Source organism: Plectropomus leopardus, chromosome 1, assembly GCF_008729295.1.
Source record: "Plectropomus leopardus isolate mb chromosome 1, YSFRI_Pleo_2.0, whole genome shotgun sequence".
Taxonomy (NCBI): domain Eukaryota; kingdom Metazoa; phylum Chordata; class Actinopteri; order Perciformes; family Serranidae; genus Plectropomus; species Plectropomus leopardus.
In genome coordinates, this window is record NC_056463.1 from 15,770,571 (window position 1) to 15,797,941 (window position 27,371).

The 27,371-nt window shown below is 39.6% G+C and overlaps 1 protein-coding gene across 2 annotated transcripts; it reads left to right on the top strand.

Annotated features, from left to right (window-relative positions):
• The first annotated feature begins 1,526 nt into the window (after positions 1-1,526).
• On the top strand, positions 1,527-19,944 carry LOC121948219 (trace amine-associated receptor 13c-like). Of its 2 annotated transcripts, none has more exons than XM_042493557.1 (4): positions 1,527-1,945; positions 9,201-9,266; positions 15,898-16,260; positions 16,631-19,944. In XM_042493557.1, the coding sequence occupies exons 1-4, from the start codon at positions 1,921-1,923 to the stop codon at positions 17,527-17,529; spliced, it is 1,353 nt and encodes a 450-aa protein (XP_042349491.1). In that variant the 5' UTR covers positions 1,527-1,920; the 3' UTR covers positions 17,530-19,944. The 2 variants fall into 2 exon arrangements, with proteins under 2 accessions (XP_042349491.1, XP_042349499.1); XM_042493565.1 differs by having other exon boundaries at positions 1,922-1,945; positions 15,893-16,260.
• The last annotated feature ends 7,427 nt before the right edge of the window (positions 19,945-27,371 follow it).

A 27,371-nucleotide genomic window follows, 5' to 3' on the forward strand; every position in this document is an offset into this window, starting at 1 on the left:
AACAGTCACTGTCACCTCAGAGAGAATTCATGAGGGATAATATAAAACCAAGTGTCCATTTTTTAGAATTTTAGCCTAGGGAGGCCAGAACCATCCCTTGTGCAGCAGAGGACGGTTTCCTCTGTGGAGGCCATTGATTTCTGATAATAGACACCTTAAAGGGCATTATCCTGCTTAAACCAAGGCTGGTATTATTTGGAACTCGTCAAATACTCGTCGGTGATTTCGGCGTCAGACGATGCAAAAAGCATCCTGTCGCTTCCGTATGATATGTCGCAAGGCGGCATCAGTTTATAACACGGACAGCACGTGCCACGGCGGTATAATATGCCACTCTACTGCATCAGTTTGAAATGCTACCAGTAATACATAGTATAAGGAGCTGGAAAGTCTCTATACGGTGGACACCAGGGGTGGAGGATGGTTCCATGGATACGATACTGAAAACCTTAGATGGGAACACAGCTTTAGTAGGTGTTCATTATCAGGAATTAATGGCAGCCAGAGTTGAGTATTCGCCAAGGGCATGGTGTAAATACAGGTAAATGCTGCCTTTTTATTCATAACAGAGCTTATCACACTATGGCCGCAGGCTGTAAATATTTTTATCCATTACACACTGTAGCATTACAACACCAGACACTCAGGCTACTGGAACCCCGCATGTGATCAAATATACAAGCTTGTTTATGTTGTTGGAAAGCAGAATCAGATATACAATATGACCCTTACTATAACATGGAAAATGCCCTATAGTTATTTATTTGGCAGGTTTACAAAACCCTTGAGGATTAAGTTACATAACATTGCCCAGCATGTACATGGCTGTTTTCATCCTTCACTCTGGTCTCATCAACATTTCTGCAGCAATAATAGCTGGAATGTGAGCTTCAGTTTACATTTCAGTTTCAATCTTTCAATCTTTGCTGCTGAATGACTTTTCTCAGAGACATTTTTGCATGCAGGGGTAGTGTCAAGGCAAGGGCAAATCACTGATGTGTTCTGCAAAGTGTTGTCCAGTGTTTCAAATCATATCTAAGGGGAAGCGGTCTCACTTGAGTGCCGTAGTGTGTTTGCTCCCTGGGGGCAACAGAGAGGATGGGACGTGACCCACGTGCCAGGCACCATCAAAGCTGTGCACATGGGCTGAGGCCATCGGGGGCAGAGCCGGACAAATGCCCAAGAGAGGATGGATGCATTTTACTCTGTTGCAAACAGCAATAGGATCACCTCTCATTAGCGCAACGTAATATCTCTCCCCAACTCTATTTGCATCTCTGTCTCTTTCATTCATTGTGTCGCTTTTACAGCATTTAAGGCAATGCAGACTAGAGAACATTGGTATTAGTTTGGCCACATGAAAGGTACAAAGAGCGACAGTTTAAAGCAAAGAAAAGATTTAAATTAATAAAATGAGGCGAGGAGAGAAGGCAAGGTTTAACAATGATGCAGGATGTAACATACAAAGCATGAGAGATGTTTGAGGAACATGGAGGTGAAGATGAGAGGAAGTGGGGGAGGCACAAGAAGAGGCAAACATGGGGGGGTGGGAGAAAGGAGCTGCCACGGACTTTACCTTGAAGCTTTAAGCGGAGAGCGTGTGCATGTGATAAGGACAGCAAGCCATTCAGAGGCTGAGGGGAGGAGCGGGGAGGCAGTGAAGTGGGGGACGACTGGAGGTTGAGTGCTCCACAGTACGAGAGAGGCAGAGGAGGAGGGGAGAGGCTGAATCACAGGGACAGAGAGCTGGAGTGTGTGAGAAGCTTTGCGCTTCATGTGTGTTTCTCAGGAGAGTGAATGATATGAGGATTCCACTTTCTTCTTCACTGGAGGACTTTTTCCTGGATTTTCTTCCACTTAGTCAGAGCTTTCAGGCTGGATTGTTTTCCTGTTATCAACCTCTGTCTGCACAACAGCTGTATGGTGCATAACACTGCAAATGCCGGTAAGATTATCCCACCTGATTTAAAAAAAAAAAAATGTATGTGTGATATTATATGACAGCTGTTTCCCCTAATAACTATCACAGAGGAGGAAAAAGAAATTCTATATTTTTAAAAGTTTGAGCATTGATTGAAATTATTTCAGGCTGCACATACATAAGTATTTGCATATGACTAATTACTTTGCTTACAATATTTAACTGACTAAATAATAAGGTGAGGGGAGTGAGTTCCAGAGTGAGCTCTGTCCCCGGAAATACTGTTTATTTATAAAGCACTTTTATAGTACTCAAAGACACTGTACAGAAGTTAAAAAGCAGCATAAACATAAATAATAAATAAACATTACACACAGAACAAAAAAACAGCAACAAATCAACAACATACAAAAACACACTGCACAATCACAAATTAAAAGCTTGTTTAAAAAGGTGAGTCTTTAATAAGGATTTAAATTTGGATGGGTCAGTGCAGTTCTGAATATGTGTGGGGAGTGAGTTCCAGAGTGAGCTCTGTCCCCCAAGGTTCGGTGCTTGGTTCTGCGTGCTGGCGAGAGGAGGTTGGTGTCGAAAGAACGGAGGCTGCTGGAAAGAGTGTGACGGTGAAGGAGGTCAGTGAGGTATGAAGGGCTCTGGTGGTTGACGGCTTTGTGTGTAAGGAGAAGAATTTTGAATTTAATGCGGTAGGGGATGGGGAGCCAGTGGAGATTTTCGTGGACAGGGGTTATGTGGTCACTGGAGCGGGTGTGGGTGAGGAGGCGCACGGAAGAGTTTTGGATATATTAAAGTTTATTGAGAACTTTGGAAGATGTACTAAAAAGGATGCCATTGCAGTAGTAGTAGACAGTTAAACTGGTTTTCTTGCAGAGTCTTTCGAGCTGGCGTTTGTGTGTTTTCATTCGACAGAGTTTGGGAGTGATCCAGGGGGCAGAGTGTGTGAAGGAGACAGTTTTGGTTTTGACGGTATTTTTGCAGTTATTGTTTTGCATTCTGATACACAATGGTTCATCAATAAAGGAGTATGCAATCATCAGACATTTGAGAAAGAAAATGAGCACATCAACTGTTTTCCTAAACAAGAGCAGCAAAATAGCTCTAAATAATGTCAGCATAATTCCATTTTCAGTCTATATATTTTGCCCCAAAGTTTAAAATAGCAGTGTAGGGAATATGTTTCTTTGTAAACTTAATTTATATGAAATTACTATAGAAAATTTCTTTGATCAAAAGACACTTCAACCTCCGATGGACCTTCACAATTCCTATTTCCAAGCCAGAAAATGGTTGAAAGCATTCATAAACGTGAGAATGAAACTGTCAGGTGGATTCCTGCTCTGTGTCTGATTGCTCAGGCGTGCAGCAGCTGCTGACGGAGTAAAGTGTGGTGGGCATGACGTCTATTAGCAGTGTGTAATTTGGACTGGCACTCATTGACAGGATGGAGAGAGCAGGCACACACACACACACACACACACACACACACACACACACACACACACACACACACATACATGCATAATAACAGTTACCTGTTTAATTTGGTCGATTACAACCAACATGTTACTTCGTAATTATTTAGAGCATACAGCATAAAACTTGTACCTGTATGTAAGGAAGACCAAGGGTTAGGGGACCAAGGATGTATAAAGAGAAGCTGATACAGCAGTGGAGGCAGGGCCCCATTCAGCATTCAGTCCTATGACAGATGCTTAATGGTACGTGAAACCAAAAATGTTTGATTTCCCAGGTGTAAAATTGCTTGGATCGTCCGCATCCTTGGGCCCATAGAGCAGGTACGCTACAGATTTTCACGAGCTGGAAGGCTGACTTCTCGTTTAGCCCTCCACTAACTTTAGTAGTTTTCACTTAGAGTGGTCCCTTGGTGCGCACCAGATGTGAAAGTTATATATTATTTCATTTTTCAGCTAGTGTAAGACCACCCCCTCAGGGAGGTCTCAGAGCGGCAGTTTAGGTCCGCACCAGAGTGGGACTTATGTGTTCACACTGGCCCAGAGGCACAGCACTCAGGCCCGAAGTTCAATAGGGCAGACCTAAATAATGCCTGTGTGAAAAAACTCTTAAATGGAGATAAAATGATTTAATCATGCAGCTCTTGAAGACTTTTTTAAATGTTATCAAACTGAATGGATCAGATCCTGAGAGAGAAATGTCATTTTCCACAGGGTTGTGACGCTCAAAAAATGTGTCCACTGATTTACAGATGTGACTTTACCAACTCTAGTCTATGGGGAAAAGTCTTTTTGGGCTCCATGGCATTCAGTGATGGACTTGGGAGTATTAAGTTCACTGTTTGGCCACTTAAAAAATTTACTTCAACACCCTGCATACTTCCTTGGGGCTTGGCTAGGATATTTGGGGTTAGCAATGTAGTATTTAAGAGGGATTTAGAAATTAGTATTTTTTTAGTGACAAAGTAGCTATGTAATAATTATGGGTTACAATAGTGATATCATTGGGTAACAAGGCAGAAATGACCTAATAGTGTTGATATTGAAACAAAATTATTTATAATAGCATTTGTTTTAGAATTCTGATCCATTTTCAAAAAAGTTATGAAATCAGAAATATTTGATGTTTTATTCATTCATAAGCCCTAACCACTTATCCTCTTAAAGGGTGCAAGGGGAACATTGGGCGAGAGGCACGACACGCCCCAGACAGGTCGCCAGACTAATGCAGGGCTGATTCAGGCAGACAATCATTCACACATATCATGCACAACATGTACACCTACAGCCAATTTTGAGTCACCAATGAAGCTAACATGTATGTCTTTGGACTGTGAAAGGAAGCCGGAGAACAAGGAGAAAATCCATGCATGAAAAAGGAGAACATACAAACCCCATACAGAACGGCCCCCTGCCCAAACTATGAATCTCACCCCAAACCAGGCTCACACAGCAAGACCCACTTACTGTGAGGTCTACAATTCTACAATTCTACAATTTCATTTAGCAGACGCTTTTATCCAAAGCGACGTACAACACAAGCAAGAATTTAGACTTAAGGAAAAAAGCCTTAGTAAGTGCAAAAAGTGCTTCAGGTGTGATTCGTCACAGGTATTGCCGTCTAGTGGCAGAAGAAGTGCCACACAGCACTTCTTTGGTTTTTGGAAACCAAAGTAATAACCAGTAGCGATCTCAGCATCTGAGATTCAACAATCTCAGTATCACTACTTACGATGACAATCAACATACAACATCACACAACTTTGTCAGTGTGCTAGATAAACTTTGTCAGTGCTAGATAAGGGTTAGGTGACAGTGTTGTCATGTTTTGAACATATTTCTTTTACATGGGAACAAAATAGGTGTGCCTTAATAGCTATAACTAAAAACACTTTGTAAATTTTTAGGTTATGTTTATGCTTTTAAACTATAAAAACTACACATTAACTATAGTGAGAATAGCAAAAAAAAAAAATACTGTTAGGACACATGGAAAGAATAACTGTTGCCAGAGAAGACTTATTCCCAGTTGTAAGCGAATTACAAAAAAAGGGAAAGATACAGCAATAACATAAAAGTCACACTTGTTTGTTTGTTTCCGTGATTGTGTATGACTGTGTTGTCTGGGCACTTCTGTGACAAACACAAGGAGAACAAACACAGACAGAATGACAGGCCAAGATGTGAGGAGAAAGTTGTCTTTCTGCTCATGTGCTGTGGCAGACGGCCTTAGGCACCTCTGAGCCAGCCTGTCCATCATTACTGCAAATGACCCTTCTGTGCATCCGGCAACCTGGCCTGAGAACCCCGACCGAGCCCCCACGGTCTTCCTACATATGCCTGACCTGTCACTCAGGGACACAGCCCTGTCAAAGCAGATTCACTGCATGCATGAACAACCCGCACCTAAACGCTGCTACCACAGCACAATGGTCCACCAGTTCAGGCGGAAATATCTCCACAACTATCAGACGGATTGCCATGAAATCAAGCTTTTTTTTTACTTACATAGTGAAATATTTCATCATCTACCTGATGAATTGGTACAAAAGTACATTGTGTACAAACATTAAAGGTTTCCAGACAATGTAGTTGAATGACTTTGGTGAAGCTGACTGACTCTTCTTCTTGAGCCACCCTGCACTTGACATTTTTCGTATGCTAATGGAATATATTGCTAATTATTGGATAGATTGCTATGAACTTTGGCACAGACATTAATCATCACCAGATTAATCTAGTGCCATCATCTGGTTAAAATATCCTTTTCTCCTGTACACTGATTTATGACCCAGCACCTGCCAAAATAATAACATTCCCATCAGTTGAACCTTCTTTAAAGCACTGATTAGCAAACGTCAAGATGGTGAACAAAGTAAACATTAAACCTGCAACATCAACATGTTAACATCCCTGTTAGCATGTTGGCATTACCTCTAAATCATCACCAGAAATACAAGTCTGCAGTATTTGACTTAAAACACCTTGCTTTAATTCAGTTAAATATGGCCAGAATGCGACTTCACCTAATTATTTCTGCTTTTCACACACCAATCTCCACCAAACCTGTAACTGTGCAGTGCTGTGACACATAGGGCTGTCTCAGTTCAAATCTTTGCTTTGTGAAGAAATGTACCTCACTGGCATTTTTATGTAAAAAAAAAAAAAGCTATTTTACACCACCGAACCTTGAAGGCAACCAATAATGCATTACAAACAGCTCAAGAAAAATTATGAACAAGTAAAGACAGTAATCCAAAATTAAACAAGATGTGATCTGTTGTAAACACAGCCCAGTCGCCAGAAGAAAAATGTTTGCATTGTACAAACTAAAAATACCACTTTGTTTGTTGTCCATGTTTCATATGCCTCATATAAAGTGACATGTTTAAGCTACCTTTGTCAATGGGGAGTGGTGGGGAAGGTGGATGACATCTAGACACTTGCCACGCTGCAGGACACTGTTTAAAACCAACAAACACCAGTTGCTTTTGGTGATTTCATGGTGTTTCCACCGGAGTTTGTGGCACGGAACCTGTTTTTGGTGGGACATTGCCTGCTTTTTCAGCGGCTTTTGTGTCACCAAACATGGGAGTTTTAAGGCAAAGTATCCCTTCCTATCCATAACAGGGTCTGGTTATGTTTAGACATAAAAAACCTTGGTTATGTTTGGTTTTGTTGAGTAACATAAAGTTCTGATGTTACAAAATTATGGACAAAATAAATATATATGTGATTTGCAGAAACATATAATTCAAACTTTTTTTTTGCTGACTGGGTTGTGTGGAAGACAAGGGCAGTATTTCCTTTAAAAGAAGGCCAATTCTCACAGCAAATATGCACTGTAGTTTTTGGGGTTTTTTTAAACTTACAACTAAACACATTAAACTGTGTAGTTGCTTGAGACCATCTTTAGATGCATGTTAATACACACTTGGAGCTCTCTGAGCATGCACAGCACCAGGACAGCATTTGTAGCACTGACTTAAAATAAACAGCAGTTACCATGTTGGGTAAGGGAGCATGCAACCCACTAAAATGCTGTGGCTCACTGATCTGTTTTTAGCAGTTTCTAGACAACAATAGAGCTCTTTGGCACAGACGAATTAGCCCCATTAGGCTTTAGTTACACATATCATTAGGCCTACACTGTTGGCTTTTCAAGGGATTTGTTAATTGAAATATAACTACATGATTCGCCTGACCCAAACAGTTAACAGTAACAATGTTATCACTATATCTAGAAGTAGAAGAAGTTGACTGAAATAAGTGGAAATTACTTCAGGTTACACAATATTATCATATGTGCATTACTAACATGATATCAGTATTTAGTTTTTAAATGCCACAGTTATTGTCAATACCGGTAGGCCTAAATTGCAACAGTATAAAACTATACCAGACTTTAAACATAAGAGTAGAAAGGAGAAAAAAAATCACACTCACTGTTTCCCTGTTGGCGTCTGGTGACGTGTTAAAGTCAAAATCAGTACTCGGCCCACACCAGGCATTTGGTTGACTCCAAACCAAGGTGGCCCTGAAATGGGTTGGATCTATCAATTAATCAATTTATTTGCCTAATAAAGTCACACAAGGTACAATCCACTGTGTTCTTTTCAGATTTGCGTAAAATAATGAACACTTGTCATTGCCAATGACATTTAGTTGCAAAACCATCAACGTAACAATCGCCATATCATCACTTAGGAGGCTGCCAGGTAAATGCACGCGCACAGCTGCAAACTCTGCTGGGCCTTTTGTGAACACTGACCAGCCTGTTAAAATATTATCAGAAACACACACGTTAAAAAGAGTTTTACATAAACTGTTGACTTACACTTTCCGATCATTAGGCTATCCCTGATGTCCACGGTGAATCAAATTCCGTAAATCCAGTTAAAAATCAGAACAAGAAAACGCTCCATCACCAAACTCGCCTGAGAATCATCATGTTTTTACGTTTTTTCAGTATTAAAGTAATCCTTCGATAAATGCCTGTAAGTGCATGGGAACATTACAAAACTGAACTGCCGACAGTTAATTCGGCATACTTTTACTGGTGTCAAACGCCGACTTCTAAAAATAAATATATAGTTTTAAAACGGGGCTCAGGCTGTGTTCTCGTGTGTAGGCTACAGCTAACTTACTGACTGAATGGCACAGACTTCCTGTTTCCATCTCATTAAGCATTATGGGAACCGGTGTTTCAAAACGTCGGTGTCAAATTAAGACAAAGAATAATAGTTAAATGGACAAAATCTGTTTTTGTTTTGTTTTGTTAGTTTGTTTTTTGTTCGTTTGTTTGTTTTTTCCCATAATAATAGTAACTTTATTTATAAAGCAACTTTTTAAACAAAGTTACAAAGTGCTTTACAATAAAATCAATAATAAAGCTAAAGAACATGTATTGTCATAATAAAATGCATTACCATAATCAAGTCCAGAGGACATAAATGCATGAACCCCCTTTTTTTAATCTGCAGTGGAAAGACTTTAGTATATTGAGACTGCAAGCTGTAGTGAAACACTGTTTATGAAAGACACAAACAAACCCACATCCATCTTTCAGCCTCCTTTTATTGTCCGGGAAATGTCAAAATGTAGGCTACATGTAGGACAGGTGCACTGAGTAATATTTCATTTTGCCCCTCACAAAAACACAGGTACATCTCTCAACCTGTAATGATTGTAAAGATGTCAGAGCTGTATCTCTCTAACAGCTGAATTCTCTCTCTCTCTCTCTCTCTGTGTGTGTGTGTGTGTGTGTGTGTGTGTGTCTTTGCTCTCAGCTGCTTGTCTCAACACGCCTGAGGTCTTGCCACAGGGAAGACTTCCGCCTGTCATCTTCACTCAAGGTAAAGGCAAAAAAGCCTCATAATTAGGTTCATCCTCTTTTCTCAAAAAAATAAAATTTCTTTTGTTTTACCATCAGTTTAATTAAAAGTAAAGACACAAAACTGTGACATGAAAGCAACTGCCTAAAACTGTTAAAAATACAATTTAAACTTTAAAATTTAAATTTTATTTTTGTTTAATTAGAATCTGTCAATGGTCCAAGATTTTAGAAGTGAAAGCATTCTCGTTTCAGTTTGCCGTAAAAGTTCGACTCATCACATCTGAGCAGGATTTGGTTGTCTGCAGGTAAACAGTCCATGTGGAAATGAGGAACACATCAGCAGAAATCCAATCTTTGAACCCATCGGCCATCATCTGATGCTAATTTGCTTTTTATTTGCTTTCATACATTTATATGCATTTATATTGATATGCAGACAAGTGGTAGCGCCCAGGGCTGAAAAATGAAGCCAACGTGTAAGTGACAAAAACTGCAATTCCTCGAAGGACTTCTTGAGGCTCCCTCTAAAAAGAGAGTCAATCCCCGTAGACACCCATTTTACAATGCAGAAATAAACATGATTACAGCCTGCTACAAAAAAAACCCAGCTTTGGTCTTTAAGCTAATTTCAACATTTATGACAACTATACCAGGGGATGGATTTTTCAATTAATCCCTTCATTTATTTATTTAAGTTATGCATAATTAAGTGCAGGGCCTCTTTGACTGACAGGATAACAGGATCTGAGTCAGATCCACTCCTCATTCCTCCACAGCTTCAAACTCCCGTCCAAATATGGTCACTTCTGGCTCAGGTAAAACAAAATGGTGACATCTAAAATGCTGAACTGAAAAACTTGAGGCTTCAAAATGGGAGTCCACAAACCAGTGGGTGATGTGCACGGAAGAGGAAGTCCTGATATCTGTTGTCTACACTGGAATCCCTGAAATATTGGCCATTGCCCACAGAGGCTTATCATCATCAGACCATTAGCTGATGGAGTCCAAGACTGCACTGCATTTAAGAGTTAACTTAATGTATTTGAATGACTCAGAGTGAGTCAAACCACGATTTACGTCAAAATATCTGCCCTTTACACCCACTGCTATTATAAAGGAAGAATTGATACTGAGGTACTTCACAAGGTTCTTTTATAATGTTAACATTCTCTTGTAAATCTTGCCCTTGATAACTTTAAGTTCTGAAATTTTAGCATTGTTGGAGTATTACTTTCATGGGTATGAAGAGGATTTTCTCCAAATCTGATTTTCATCAAACAGAACAGAGGATGATGCTGCAAAGTTATATTTATTTACAGCATATCTGAATTTTGAAATGTAAAATTTGCACAAATCTGCACATAGCACCTGATGGATGGTTAATGGATGATTAAGATTATGCAACTACAGCTACTTGAAGGATGTGTAGCATTGTTTAAAAGAGCCGGTGTTAAACATTGGTTTGACACAACAGCCAACAAAAACAGATAGAACTACTCATTGAATCCTAATCCTCTGTTTGGTTGAGACCCCAGACCATCTTTAAATTCAAAAACATACTCAACATTGTTTTATCAGCTTGATACTTAAGACTTTTTAATAATCTTATTAAATTTGCTTGACAACAAGATTTTGAGCTGATACCATAATAATAATGGGAAGTAGAATAAGAAGAATCATAAGAATAAGAATAATACACTTTATTTATATAACATCTTTCATACAAGAAATGCAGCACAAAGAGCTTTACAATAAGAGAATTACATACACTGAAGTGAACATTAAAGAATCCAACAAGGCCATTCAATACAGTTATAAACAAAAAATCTGATGAAAATAGAGAAGATAGACAGCATCTCAGTGGGCATCATCATATCAGTAAAGCAAAATATCTTAAAATCATAAAATTGTAAAACCATAACTTGTAAGATCAAGTAAGACACAACATTTTAAAAGAATTACAGCAGCTTAAAATGTGAAAAAAAAAAAAAAGAGAGAGAGAGTTTAAGGTCTGTAAGGTAAATTCCTGGCCAAAGTGAAGAGATACATTTTTAGCTTTACTTTACATGTTTTTAGCAAGCATTTAACATGTTTGCTACATATTATTGTTTGGGGTCTCAGAAGTCCAGTTGGAAAACATGGTTAAATACAATGAATTGTCAGATATTTTACATCTGTGACTAGTTTTGACAGCATTATTTATGCAGCATTTCCCTCTCAGATCCTAAATTAGTCTAATAGGATTAGCTGAGGTGAGGAGCTGAACGTCTCTGGGGCCCGACTGACCCCAAACAAAAGTAACATCACCTTCATTAATGCATAAGACCAATTTGTGGCAAAGGGAAGGATTATCACTTCTGTACTTTTTATTTATACATATATAAATATATATATATATTTTTTTTTTTAAGGTTGGAGGGATAATTACCCACGGTTATTATTTTTACACATATATTGGGCTCTGTGAGACCCCAAGCAATAAGAATGTAAAGCCTACATAACATAGGGGTTAATATGTAGAGAGCCTCGGCTGTGCCTTCAGTTAAGCTTGCTTGAGCAGCATGTTAAATAGAAAACACTACATGGATATTATTGCCTGTTGGATAACCAGGCGCAGAGTCTTGCAGAGAGACATATCATTTCATGTTGCCCTCTCTGAATGCTTGTTTGATGACCGAGTAAATTAAGCCAACGGTATACAACAGTACAGAAACTATAAACAATGGTATCAATCAGGCAATCAAAAAGTGATTCGACATCGTCTGTCTGCATTCGCTGTATTCTCACCTGAGGCACAGGCACTGCTCGTTCATTCATACAGAATCACGCTGTGTGCTCATCTTGAGACCATAAACTGCTGAACGTGGGCCAACTGGAAATCATTCACTCACAAAAGCGTTTCCTCTGAAGATAACACAGGCAGTGATTGTGCTTGTCAGCACAATGTAATTTGGGAAACAATTTAGTGCTACATACGTGTAATTTCATGAAGGCAGGTTTGAAATGGAAAAGCTGGAAAATCAGGACTAAATTACTGCTGAAGCCAAGAATGATCGGAAGCCTCAAGTGCCGGAGATGAAGCTCTCGAAACTCAGTGGTCATATAGAAAGGCACACAGATTGAGACCATGAGGATCCAATACTGCAGACCTAATAAAAAATTACCGGCATGGGCAACAGAGGCACATACAGAAAGGAAAGCCCCATTTTCTTAGCACAACAGGAAAACATGAAGCTGTTTTGCTAACATATCAGAAAGGTTACAGTGCACACCTTGATGTGATAAAGCAGTCAGTTCTCTGATAATGTTAACTTAATGTGATGTGAAAATGCATCAGCAGTCGGGCTGAGAGTCTCTCACTTAGTCACTTACTCACTCACCTAATGGTCAGAAGGCTTCAGTGGCACAATAAGTTAGAAAATCCATCTGTGACTCAGCCTGTGAGAGCACATATATTAGTCCTCCTGCTTGTTATCATGACATTTTTAAAGGGATACAATGCAGGAATTGTCGGTCACTGTTTGTAAACAGTACTGCCAGTAAAAGTAAATGCCAACCTGGATTTATTCCCAACTTGTCAAACAGCGACACTTAGTCAGTGGCCCTCAGCATCAAATACAGATGCACAGAGGCAACCTTTGGCAACACAATGAGATGCACAGAGCGACAGCAATTTTTGACGCTCCAAGCAGCTACTGCAGTATAAAAGTCCACAAGGGGCAGAAGGGAGGGACGATGGATGGTAAAACCAACTCCAGACTTTCACCCAGGAGATAGCTGTGTGTGTCTTCTGTGAAATTGCAATTCAATGAAAGACAAGTTTGGGGTTTTTGGGGTTTTTTTAACCTACATTGTGAGTTTATTGAACGAGCAGACACAATATAAGTAACAAGCGTACATTGACATGCTGTCTCTTAATGTCAAAAACCAAGGCCTTCAAAGTTATAACTTTATAGTTTGATGTTTGGGGCCACTCTGCCTCTCTTCTGCTATGGCTGAAACCAACTATTATTTTTAGTTTTAATTAATCAGTCAACTTCTTTTGTTAGCTGATTAGTTGTTTGGTCTATAAAATTTAAGAAAATTGTGAAAAATGTCTTTAGTTTTTCCCAAAGTCCAAGATGATGTCCTCAAATGTCTTGTTTTGCCCACAACCAAAAATATATTCATTTTACTGTCACAGCAAAGTTTAAAACAAAAAAGTATTCTATGTTAAGAATTTAAATTAAAAAAAACAAACAAAAGAATACTCACAGATCAATCGATCACCAAATTAGTTGGCCATTAATACTTAACAACTTTACTTGATTAATCCTTGCAGCTCTAACTTCTAGTGGGTCATAAGTGATGACTGAGAGGGAGTATTTTTGTATGAGTCTGTACATTGCTTTTTAGGGAAAACTGTGCATAGCTTTATATCACTGCTGTTTTCCTCCCTCTATGCTCCCTCTTGCACACCAGGTGCGAAATGTTGTGAGCACGTAGCTCTTTCCAAATATTTACTGTCATGTTTGAGTCTAAATGAAAGTAGCATTAACCTAAAATATACACCTAAGTTACAAAAAAGCCTTCACTTTAACAAATAGATGAAGCCAGTGATGTTACATAATTCACTACTGAAAAGGGTTTTTGCAGGCGGTGAATATGTTTAAAGGCATGTAATAATAATGCATGATTTAAAAACTGAACAATTTTTAACTTTATGTATCCATATAGTTTTTTAAGCTGTTGGCACTGCATGCAATATGCAAATGTGACTGAGGTTTTTAAAGTTATATTATATTTTAAAAATTTACAGACAATTATGTTCTTTGTAGTGATAATTCCCATGTGTTTTAACCACCAAGACCAGCGTCTTCAAAAGACTAATATTCAAATTCAAAAGTAATCCGGCATATGTAAATGAGTTGTTCAGCAAATGAGCTTTTTGGTCCTTTCATATGCAATTAATCTGTGTCTTCATTAAATCCTTAACAATACGCTGCCCACAGGTCGCACACCCACCAGTGTTATTTCTGCCTCTCAAGAACCTTTCATTATTCTGAAGCTAATCCATGGTTTATGGCAGTCAGAGGATTTCAAGTCTTGCAGCTGTGATGTTTCATGTAATGTTTCTGTGCCCACAGCCAGATTGAGAACATGGAATTTGGTTTGGTTTTGCTCTGGTCTGAATATGTCCGTTCCTGTTATCCTTTGTTGTCTCGGATGTGTGTACCTTCCTGCTCTCCAGCCCACTGAACAGGATAAATGATTGAAGGACCCGAGTATTTAGTTGTCAGCTGAGAAAGACATTTGGTACTGAACTCCGAGTCTCTGCATGGGTCCTGACAGCACTGAGGTGCTTCCAACAGCGTCAGGGCAGAAGAACAGCATGTAACCACAACATAGAAGTAGAAAAATCACTGTCCGTACTCTGGGAATCTTGGATAAAAGGCTGCCTAGCATTCACATTCTTGTTTATTTATTTAGAAAAATCAGCCAGGAGGAGCAGCTCAGACAGGGAGGGAGCAAGTTTGAAGTAAAGCCACTACACCTTCATGTCAAACAGGGCCAGTTGAGGTGGTTCGGGCATCTGATTCAGATGCCTCCTGGGTGCCTTACATAAGAGGTATATAATTAATGGAACTCAATTGTGAGAACAAATGTTAGCGTTGTATATTCCTGCAAACAGCTAATATGTTATATTTGCATGTTCCATATGTATTGACTATGCTAAAAAAAAAACAGCAAACATTGTGGTTGAAATGGATAGCATTAGGCACAAAAGCACTTGGTTATGGTTCAAAACATAGACTGTAAATAGAGCTGGACGACACGCCACCACTTACCCCCACTATGCTGAAGTGAGATTAAAATATCCCGGGTACTAGCGTTGCCATCTTGCGAGGGTAATGTCATTGGAAGCCCTGTATCTGTGCAGTAGCGATTTCCGCGGTAGGGGACTTCCCGCCCAAACACTCGTCCAACCAATTGTGAGCAGCTTCATTGAATGCAAGCATACGGACCGGCTGTCAAAGCTGTCAATCATGGCGGAAAAGCCCCCTTTTTTTTAATAATTTCATTAAAAACGAACTAATCATGAAAACAAACACTTGTACAAACATCAGAGTGATGAGAACAACAGTCAGTGACAGAAATCATCTTTGGGAAAAATTTATTTGGCATGTACTTTGATGTTTTAGTCTATGCCTATGACCATTCAGTAACACTGAGGGGCGTGTCTTAGCATTCTTAGTCATTTGCACAATTCAGCCCGAACGAAAACAAACTAATAGGGTTCTACGTCTTGATAAAACAAAAAATGGTTCTAATGCATTTGCTTTTGTACAATAAGTGCTCGGTTTAAATTATAACACTAAAGACAAGGAGGAGGATTTCTGGAGTTTGTTCAGAGGGATTTTAAATTGCCAAATAGAAGGTGGAATGAGCGATGGAGGGGGTGTGAGCACTATGGTGAGAGTGGCACACGGTCCAAAGGCTGATGTGTTACCTGCATGGTTGACTGGAGAGTGCTGATTTGTTTTTAAGTGAGAGAAAGATGTGCCATGAAACATGGAAATTAATAACATAAACTTGACATAAAGACTAGACCATTATTTGGATAACTGATTTAACTGCCTCCATTTATCTTTCATTTTTCATCAGTATAGTTTGCCAGTCCAGGACATGGTTTCCTGAGCAGCTCTGCCACCTACACACCACAAGGGGTAAAACCAGTCTAACCTGGGCCATGACTGCTCTGCTTCCCAACATCAGCGTTCCCGGGAGTACAGCAGTTCTACTGCCGGCTACAGACGCTTCATTCAACCTGACTGCAGCTGCTCAGGCAGGACTGAGTTCGGGCCAGTCACTGGCTCCTCTCTGCACCCTCTGTTGCTGTGGATTTCTCAATCGTACTCTGGCGGTGGTGTTCATGGTCAGCCTGGCATTTGCCATTGTAGTTGGGAATGTGGTCACCCTTACTGTATTTGTGCAAACGAGGCAATCTCGAACACCACAGGGATACCTGAAAGGTAAACACTAATTTTTTATCACTCAGTGCTGAATGCAAAGTTATTTCAGGAATTTATTTGATGGGCCATGAGCAACTGGCCCAAAAATTAGCCAGAATGAGTCAAAAGGTACAAGAAAATTACCCCACCCCCCCCCCCCCCCAAAAAAAAAAATCCTGAAAACTGAAGATATCAAAAAGATATCAAACCAATTTCCTCAGGTTTCAAAGGGTTAAGGAGCTTTTGAACGATGTCTGAAAGCAGCACAAGAAAACTGATACCCAGATCTACCCAGATTTCAAAGGATATAAAGATAGAATGGTATCTAACAGAAAACAGCCTGATGCTGACGCTGTCCCATTGACGCTCTTCTTCCTCTTGTCTCTGACAGTGTCTCTGGCCATAGCAGACATGATGGTCGGGGTCCTCGTGGTCCCTTTCTCTGTCTACACTGAGATCTCTTTGATGGTGACCAGTGCACCTCCCATCTGGTACCAGGGTAGATCCACTTCCCTGGCCACCTCCTCTCCTCTCGGAGGACTGGTGAGCCCGTGGCAGCCCTGCATGCTGATTGGCCCCGTGTTTGCAGGATGCACCTTTGTCTCCATCAGCACTATCTTTCTCATGACGATGGAGCGAAGCGTGGCTATCCTACGACCACTCCACAAGGACGCCTTGGTGACCCGCAGACGAACGCTGCTCCTCATCCTGCTCTCCTGGGCTGCAAGCTTTCTGCTGGCTCTTGCGCCCCTAATCTTCAGCAGCAACTTCACTTTGGAGTACAACGAGTGCAGCCGTATGTGTAACTACACCCCACTACTGTTCAGAGGCCAGCTGCCGCCTGATGCCAACATTTTGCTGTTATTCCCAGCATTTGACTTCACACTGCTTGGGGGCACATTAGCAGTTAACATTGTGTCCTTCACCAGCATCCGACGGTACTCCCGAAAACGCAAACTGCTGTCAGAGGGGAGTCTGAGTGATGCAGGGGGAGGAGGAGGAGGGGGAGGGTGCCCTCACAGACCCTCCTTTTCAGACATTAAAGCTGCCAAGACAATTGGCATCCTGACATTCGCCTTCACAGCGTCCTTCTCTCCCATCGCAGTATTCGTGCTCGGGAACGTGGTGGGATACACCTGGTGCAACTTTTCCTTTTTTGCCTTCTGGATCCTGACAGGAAACAGTTGCTGTAATGTCATTATCTACAGTGTCAGGGACCACCGCTTCAGGAAGGGCGTGACCCTGCTCTTTCAGCGAGACCACTCCCCCCCACATGGGGAGAAGTCCTGAGGGATACATGAATTTAAAAGCAACAAGCATATGGTATATGGCTGCTTTCCAGGAAATTTGATCCTAAAGAAATAGTTTCACATTTTCGGAAATGTGCATATTCTCTTTTTTGCTGAGAAGAAGATGCCACTGCTGTTTAGTAAATATGTAGCAAGAGCCAGGAGCTGGGTAGCTTATCATATGGACTGGAAACAGGAGGGAAACATTTAGCCTAGTTTCAGTCTTTGGGCCCATCAGCTATTGTCTGATGATAATAAATCCTAACAGGGCAACTGTCAATATTTTGCAGGTTCCTTTAAAGCAAGTATCCAGGCCAAGACGTCTTCTTCTACAAGGCATTGCCAACAATTTGATAGCAACTTGACTCTGGACACCATTTTAGCATGTGTATGCAGATAAATAAGAAAAAACAAAACAAATGAAAAGCTAAATTGTCACCAGGCAAAAGCTAGTGGTTTTGAAGATTGCATTTCAGGCCAGTACATTCTGCATCCTTTTCTTCTCAACACGAACCATTTACCTGCAGGCAACCAAAGCTGGCTCACACATGATTGGTTAATACTTCTTAGACTACAAACTGACACCAATACCAAAATCTGGTCCCATAGCCTAAAGATTCTGCCTGTATATTAGTGTTGTTAAAATACTGACACATATTGATCCTGAATATTTTGAAATCTTTTTGAATATTTATACTCATATTGCAGTATCGATACACCAGTACCAGCCGCACCTCTCCTTCTCTTTTACTGTTAAAGTTCATTACAGTCATTCTGCTGCTCTCTGCCACTAACTAAGGAAAGAAAAGGCATAGCTGTCATTTTATAGACTTGTCGTGGGGTTTTTTTAATACAATTTTAGAGTTGATGACTTCAACGTCATTTTTTTTTATCGGAATAGTCATATGCTATGACCTAAAGTTAAAAAAAATCTGCCTGACAGTTGTGTTGATAAGAAATGACATGCCTCATTTTAAGTTTCATGCTGTTACGTGAGATTTGCTACCCACTGATTGAGCCAGACCAGTTTGCTTTCCCATGTTTCCAGTCTTCATGCAAAACTATGAAAAACATTTCCTGGCGACAGCTTCAAATGTACGTTACATCCATGAAAGTGGTCTCAATCTTCTCATCTAACTCTTGGCAAGAAAGTGCATGTTCCATCTGTCAAATTATTTCTTTAATTTATATGTAACTCTTGAAATTAACACAAAATAGGCAATACAAACATAAAAAGAAATGAAATCCTTACTGTGAATTGTAAATGGAAGCCAAATTTAAAATCTTTGACCTCCATCCAAATTTGACCTTCGGACAATTTGTTGCCTTCCTATATCATCAAACATCAGAGAGCTTTTATGAGTATTTAAAGGACTTTAGGAAATAAACTAACTACATCTCCAGGAGCAGTACTGAAATCCACAATAACCACAAAGTTCGTGGTTATTATGTAATTTGTGGGTTTGTCATCAATTATTTTACAGTGTGTGTGTGCGTGTGTGTGTGTGTGTGTGTGTGCGTGTGTGTGTGTGTGTGTGTGTGTGTGTGTGTGTGTGTGTGTGTGTGTGTTTTAAGAAATCTTGCCACTGCTTGCTCTTTGGAATAATGTGGATGACAAATGTTTTGGTGGAGGAAGCAGGTCAGGTCATAGATTTGATTCTGTTGTGGTGGCCTACATGAATTTATTTAATCTAATTTCAATCTGTTGTGATAATAATCTGCCTCAAGTATCAGAAATGCACTTTATCAGTTACAACGTGAGCCATTTGCTGTTTATTTTTTAGCATTTATCTTTTAAACATTGGTAATTTCTGTTTAAGCAAATGTGAATAAAAGAATAATTTAAATATTATCAAATCAGTATAGACTAAATGAATGGGATGCCAACCACAGAGATTTAGCATAAAGAGCATTATGATTATAGCAGACCCTCATACTGTGCCGGCCTATCTTTTCAGGGTATAATGTATATGTAACATTAAATAATCTCACCAGTGTGTCAGCAACAAGTCTTGTGTATTGTTTGGAATTCTGTATTGTACAATTTGACAATATAATATATATATATAAATGAGGGTGAAGAGCATTTTGCAGCATAAAATGGCCATATTTTCATTTATGATAAAATTGCTGTATTGTTGCATGTGATTCGGTCATAACTGACAGACCTTTAAAATGGTAACAATTTAGCTACAGAATCAACAATAAAAACCTGACTAACCTAACTAATACACACAATATCAACATAAAAATAAAAGACACACATATTTTTTCCCATTGACCCGGAAGTGCCCATAAAAGAAGCAGTTTCACATTTTGGAAAATATGCTTAGTTGCTTTTGTCTCCACTTACTGCTGCTGAACAAAAATGAAGGCAAAATAACCCAGACCGGGCTGCTGCCATGTTGAGCTGGTGATGTCATTTGGAGCCAGAGTCTGTGCAGTAGTTATCTCTGCAGTATCGGGGGGGGGGGGGGGGGGGGGGGGGGGGGGGGGGGTTGGCTTTATTTTTGTGGAGCTATCATGTTATCGATCTTTATGTACAGTCTGTACCGGTAGCTTCATATGAAAAAAAGCGGCATCAATTTTCCCTCCCATCTTTATCAAAAAAACATATTTTCCAAAATGTCAAATTATTCCTTTAAAACCAACTGACTGACAATCCAATGCACGTTCATGGAAGCATGTTTGTTTTTAATGTAAAGGTTGTTGTAATGTTCTGCAAGTTGACCCACTAACAGCCATCAGGGAATTTAATGGTCAACGATGGTTAACATGTTATGTGTGAACTTCACTGAATGAATGATTATCTTACAAGTACAAATTTTATAGCCATTTTTGCATTTTCCAGCAAAAACTATCATAATTTTTCTGGATTAAAATTCATGTTACAATCATGTTTCAAGTTTGAAATCTGCAGCGTCATAATCAACATTGGTTGTGTAAGAAAAGAAGTGATTATTATTGTGCTGATATTGAATCACTGTACAGAGTTGTATCAGTAGTGCATAATTCATCAGTGGTGGTTACATCAGATTTGGAAATAATAAATGTGTTTTGGAACATTTCATTTGTGAGTTTCATGGGGTTCAGTGTGACAGTTATGCACTCAGCTCACTGCTGTAATATTCACAGCCTCAGCAGTTACACAAGCTGCTGGAAAACAACTTCAGCATTTCTTTATTTACCCTGGAGTATTACAGCTTTATCCAAATGATTGGCCATGTTATGTAATGTGTAGAAGGAGCTACCGTAATATCCGGATAGCTGGATGCCCAGTATGAGAGAATCTTTGACAGGTAAGAAAGAAAAGTCAAATGTTTCACCTCTACATTGAAACATCTAAACCAGCACATCTTAAAGCTGGGAATGCTATAATAAGGTTTCAAAACGGGGACTGTCCATTGTTGTGACGGCCCAAATTTCCAAAACCCTCCAAAAAATTGTCCCATTGGATTGAAAGACCAAACTACACACTGCAGTTAAGGCAATGCAGTTGCGAGAAAAAATGTTCTTACTGTATGTTTCTGTAAACAACTGATGTGTTACATTTTGGACATTATTTTGTGGCGGTTATGTTGAAAGTTAATGTTTCTTATAAAACACTTACGTTTAGTAGTACAAAATTCACTAAGTTTGGTGTCTCAAAAGGATGGTTGCTTAAATGCCGCTGGGAAACGGTGCAAAGGGTCTGTAAAAATACCTTGAAAGGGTGGCTCAAAAGGCCTTAGGAAACACTGGGAAGGGTCAGTAAAAACATCCAGGATCAGGCTCAAACTCAGCTAGGAAATGGCGCAATGGTTCTGTAAAAACCCCTGGGAATGATGGCTCAAATGACACTGGGAAACGCCAGGAAGGGTCGGTTAAAACATACGGATCCGGTGGCTCATACTCTGCTGGGGAAAAAGAAACAAACCACAGGGAGAGTTTATTTTTAGAGAAATAGGACTTTGGAGCAATGGGATTATGGGCCATGAGAAAAATGGACTTTCAGTCCAATGGGACATTTTTTAGAAAAATTGGGGTTCAGAATTTTGTGCCCTCTGAGCAATGGCCTCATTCAGGTGGTAAAAGCCTGGTTCACTGGTGGAGATCCCTGCAGAGAAATCCATTCCAGCATTGACAACTTCTGCCTACACTGCAAAGCATCCACTAAAAAGGAAAACAGACTTATCAGAAAAAGAGTTTAAAAGAAAGTCTGACAATAAATGCAACATGTCAATATTGTTCGCAAATCATTTCAGAGATGGAAAGAAAATGTTGCTAATGGCTTAGCCTTCTGCGAAACGCAGCCAAAAATTCATGGCTGCAGCTACGTTCATGTTTCATGTTTATACAGCTAGCTAGAGCTTCGACCACATTATGCCATCTCAGCTTTACAAGCCCACAAGTTTGCAAAGAAAACAAAATGGTAATTCTTGTAGAATTGCGTCTATATAAATGGCAACAGGATCAAATCATAATCTGGCTGATTTAAATTATTGACTAGTGTTCATATAGATCACTGTATGAAGGGAAAGTATCTGCCCATGCTCGCCTGGGGATGGGAGAGCTGCAGGGGGGCTTCATTTTCAAATTTTGGCTTTTTTCAATAAAATTGCCTACTCCAGCTTTAAGCCTAAGGCCACAGAAGGGAGGATCAAATTTCCTAGTGACCCAAAATGTAATTTGAGTGTGTGTTTGCAGATATGAGGAAAAGTGTTTGTATTTTACAGTTACTCTGTTACAGAGTGATCATAAAATTTGAGAAGACACCAGAGAGCGAGGCCAGAGAGGTGAGAGGCTGATTGCTAATGTCAGCAGCAATGTGATAAAAGCGTAATCCACCTCCGGTCCCAGCGTGAAATAGTTGTAGTAATAGTGGTTTATTCTGAACATGTGAAAAAAATTCAATCATAAAGTAGTGGACAGACATAAGAAATACATTACAAAAGAAGATGTGAACAATAATGTTTTTCTTGTCTAATGTTTAATAAATGATCTGACACTACTCATGTGATCGAGACAAAGAGTGAGAGAGACCCCGTAGTCATAAAGACAGCGGAGGAGAACAGAGGCCATGAAAGAGAGAGAATAAATCATGGATCCTCATGCAGCGTTATGTGACCAATAAGCTTAAATCTCACATATACATCATATCATTAATTAATGCATAGTCCTGTGAACAGCCTGATTTGTATTTAGAGTGCAGACTCATGAATCCTTTCATTATATCATTACATTAACATTCCCATGAATTGTGTTCTTTGTGCCTGGTGTTACATCTTTGGCAGCTACTTGCTGGTAACACTGTTCACTGTCCAAACGCTGTCACACAGCTTTTGTGGATTTAATCACATAACTTAGATAATTGGCTGCAGGGACATGGCAGCAGTCCAAGACGTATGTTATTGTCAACTGTTCACATGCAAGTCTGTGTATCTGCGTTGAAGCATTAAAGTCCCTTTGTTATCGCTATTTTTTAATATTTTGTTACAGTCATTACAATCAGATGTCAAACTTAGACACGCTATAAATCTGCATTAGTGTCCCCATGGCAGTCATTAAAATTACAAATATGATGAAGCATCTACTGTGTTGGGGGAGTTGCTTCCCTGGGCTGCCATAATAATGGTTCTACCACATGCATCATCTGTCATACATGCCACCAGCTCTAACTTCCCATATTGCACCAGTTATTATATTTGAACATTGGCTCTTATTCATAGCTCACTTCATAATCCTCATTATCATTTCCTGAGCTCTTAATGGTCAGGCTCAGAGATACATTACTATATCTAGTATAACCAGAAAGTAAGTAAGAGGTCCTATGAACGGGGCTTGTTGGATTTATCTAGCCTGACATCGCCTGATCAAATCGCAAATGCAAATTAATTACAGACTGTATCATAGACAGTATAGGTCAAAAATCCCGCCGCCCTCCATGTTATGACTTCTACATCTACTTATGATGTTTTAGGTATCCTTATGCATCCGCTGTTCATACTCCAAGATGTAGTTAGTGTGATGTCAACAAATGCACATGGTGGGATAAAGCAGCAGGATCCTTATGTTTACAAAACAGAACATGGCAACCAACACGGACCGTCACAATGGTTAGGTTTAGGCAAAAGAAGGAAAAAGACGCTGACCTTTAGCATTTCATGCGCACAGGACCAGTTCCATTTTTTACAGCAGGAGGAAGTGGAAAGACACATTGTCCATATGACATTGTTCTGAAATCTCTCAATATATTTTCAGTTTTAAAGGTGCCTTTTCAAGGGGTGTACATCAAAATGCCGCTGGACACAACTGGATAGACCTACAATAAATCAGAACAACTAAAGGTGATGTAGCACATTTCAGGTCGGAATTTTAATTACTCTTGCACCAACCAAATCTCCTGTAAGTTTATAATCAACTAATTTGCAACAACAACTGGCAGATATGTAACGCCACATGAATTACGGTTTCAACCAACGCTATGAAGAAAGGTTTCATAAACATGTCTGCTTAATGACAACATATTCCATGTTTTCCCTACAATATCTACAATTTACATTCATGTTTGCTGACTCCCTGTCTTCCTCTTCTTCTTCTTCTTCACTATCTTTGTGTGTGCTGCTGTGTGTTACATACAAATTGGGGATCCATTCATAAATACATCACTCCACAGCACTACTAGACATCAAAAACTCTTTAACATAGTCAGTGCAATAATTAAAACAAATATCTTTCTCTCTTATCTTTCTTATATGAGAAAAACTTATCTGAAGACCTGTTGACATTGCTGATGATTTTAAATAGCAGCAGAATATTTGCAAACTGGAATAATGGAAATTGAGTCGTGACTTCCAAACCTGAGTGTTGACACATTTTGATCCACCTTTAGCACAGGTGTGTATGGTTCCAAGAGAAATATACTGCAATAACAAAGTTTGAAAGCTTTAAAACTGTGGTTTGACTTCAGAGAATGGACATTTTTTAAGACACACCTGAGTTTGAGATTTGAGGATTTAAAGAAAAATCTTCATCTAAGCAGCTGCACCAAGGACAAGCAGGTTTAAGGTAAAATATCAGGATGACTTTTCCAAGAATTATATTTCAGTGCTATTTTGTGATTTCATGGGCAGGGCATAAAACGTGTGACTCCAGACACCTCAGACGCACCAGAAAGCTACTTTTCATACTTAGTGAACCAAAAAAAAAGACTGCCACAGCACTGCTGAGAAGACTGTGACCACAACAATAAGCCTAAAATAGCAGTTAATAAAATATAATGTGCAACAGCTTGTGACTGAAAACACTTGTGAGAATCTGGTCAAAATATGTTTTGTGGTGAGGAAAGGATTCAACAAAAAAAACACAATGTTCAGTCCTTTATAGCCCAAATGAGCTGTAGACAGACAGAAAGGACTAATTTGCAAGTAAACAAAAAACCTCGATGATGGTTATTTGTTAGTCAGAATCATTTAAATGTGGTCAAATGTCTGGGGATGGTGCGCCTGAGCTCAACCTCAGCTTTGAGGAGATGAAATTGTGAGCATGAAAATAAAAACATTTGAAGGCAAAAGCTATTTCCAAACAATGTGCACAAACAAATGTCCCTCTGTCGTGTGATTTTCAGGGTAACAGCAAGGCAGCTTTACTTTCTATATTAGACCGACTCTGTAGTTACACCAGAATACAACCGCAGAGACACACACGCACAACAGTGCCGCCAGCAAGAGACATTGTAGACGATAGGTCAGAGCACTTTGGAGCCTCAGCAAGGTTATGTATTGTTGTCTGTCCTATTTCTATTTTATCCTCTCTTGTTTCATTGTCCTAATGAATTTTTAATTGTCTCTCTAAGCTCTTAAGGCAAGAGATGTGTGTCAGAACCGATAAAGCGCAGAGACCACCTGTGGCTGGTGTCTGTTTTTGGCTCGACAGAGGAAAGGGCAAAGGCAGAGATGGCTGAGAGGGGTGATAGGGAGGGGCGGGTTTGGGAGCGGTGCTGTTTTTTTTCTCCACAGGGGCAACAGCAAGCCCTGACCATTCCAGGTTTGTAAGAGTCAAAATAATCTGTAAAATGATACTGAACAACTGGGAATACTTTGATCTCTTTCTCTTGTTCATCCCTGCTCTACAGCGAGAAAATGTGGCTCCCCCTGTGACAGTTAAAGCAAAGTGTGAGGGATGACCAGAGAGATTTTCACCATGGTCAAGAGAAACGTGCACTTTGTTTTACAAATGTGTGCTGAGTTATTTTTTTCACAATGAAAAGCTTTGACACTTGTTTTTAGAAAAAATGGAGCAGTGGGCTCCAGACATAGATACAAAACCCAAACTGCAGACTTAAAAATATGAATATGGAAAGGAAATGTTGTATATTGTTGTACTTGTCCAAGAAACAGAGAGCTTCATGCAACCAGTTTAAGTCTGGTATTTTATTACCCAGTGTTGAAAGTGGAGGACAATATGTCAGTTTGGAAGAATAAAAACCTAATGACAAAGAAACTTAGTTTTAGTTGAGAAACTGAGTTCCACTTGGTCCAAGTTCATTGATTTGGCTGGCATTTTGACATAAAATAGCAATGTCAAGGTTAAAAAAAAAAAAAAAAAAAGACGTTGGAGCACCACAGAGGTGACGCAATTAGCCAGATATGGAAAAGGCCCTACCACTTTATACAAGAGCAAAGCACATAGATTATGTGGTGGTGTTATGTCTCATTGTAGTTGTTATGCTTTTGTCTTAATGGTTTTGTCTCATTGTGGTCATTCTGAGTCACTTTGTGGTTGTTTTGTGTTCTTTTATAGTTGTTTGAGTCTCCTAATTTTGTGTCCTTTTGAGGTAATTTCATGTCGTTTTTGGTTGTTTTGTGTTGCTTTCTGGTCATATTTTGTTTCTCCTTGTGGTTGTTATACCAATTTTTGTAGTTATTATGAGAATCTTTGCAGGTCATTTTGTGTCCTTTTTAGTCATTTTGTGTCTCTTTGAGTCATTAGTCATTCTTTGTCTTCTTGTAATTGCCTTTTGTCCTTTTTTCATAGTCCATTGGGTCTCTCTGAAGTATTGCGTCCTGTTGAGGTAATTTTGTGTCTCTTTTCAGTAATTCTGTCATTTTTGTTCATTTTATATTACGTTTTAGTCATTTCGTATCTCCCTGTTGTTGTTTTGTGTCTCTTTGCAGTTCATTTGGATCTTTATGCAGTAATTTTGAATTTTTGCCCTGGCCTGTACATGCTTATTTGATTAACATATTGCAAATGAAGGCCAGAGGGCCCCCTGACACTTGGGCCCCTGGGCCTGTGCCCAGTATGCCCTTTCAATAATCCATCCATAGCCACAGGTGGGACTAACACCATTGTCAAGCACTGTCAAACAGAGTGCAGTTAAGAGGGTAAAGAGAGGGTAAATGACACCAATGGATTGTGCTATAGACAAAACAGATTGTTATCGAGACTGCTCTAAATCCACATATCATCTCAATATTGCCCGACATCATAGTTTGTTTAGCTTTGCTTCACTCCACTCTTAAAACTCAGTCATAACAGGTATGTCAGCATGGCTACACATCAAGTTGCACCTAAAGTGAAGTTAGATTAAGAATGACAGGTTGGTCTCTAGCGACTGATAAGGGAAAATTTAATCCCCCTTCCCCACGGAAATCAGTTAAAGTGGACGCAATTTAAGGCTGAAAATGGAAACATAGTGTAACAAGATGAAAATTGTGTCTGATATCAGGCAAACTTTCTCTCACTGTCCTCATAGAAAGTTTCTTTTTCCACCAAAAAGCAGGAGCTCCTTTGAGAATCCAGAAACACCGGCTCCATCACCAGCCGTCCAATCTTGCTCAGTCCCAACCCTCACAGATATGT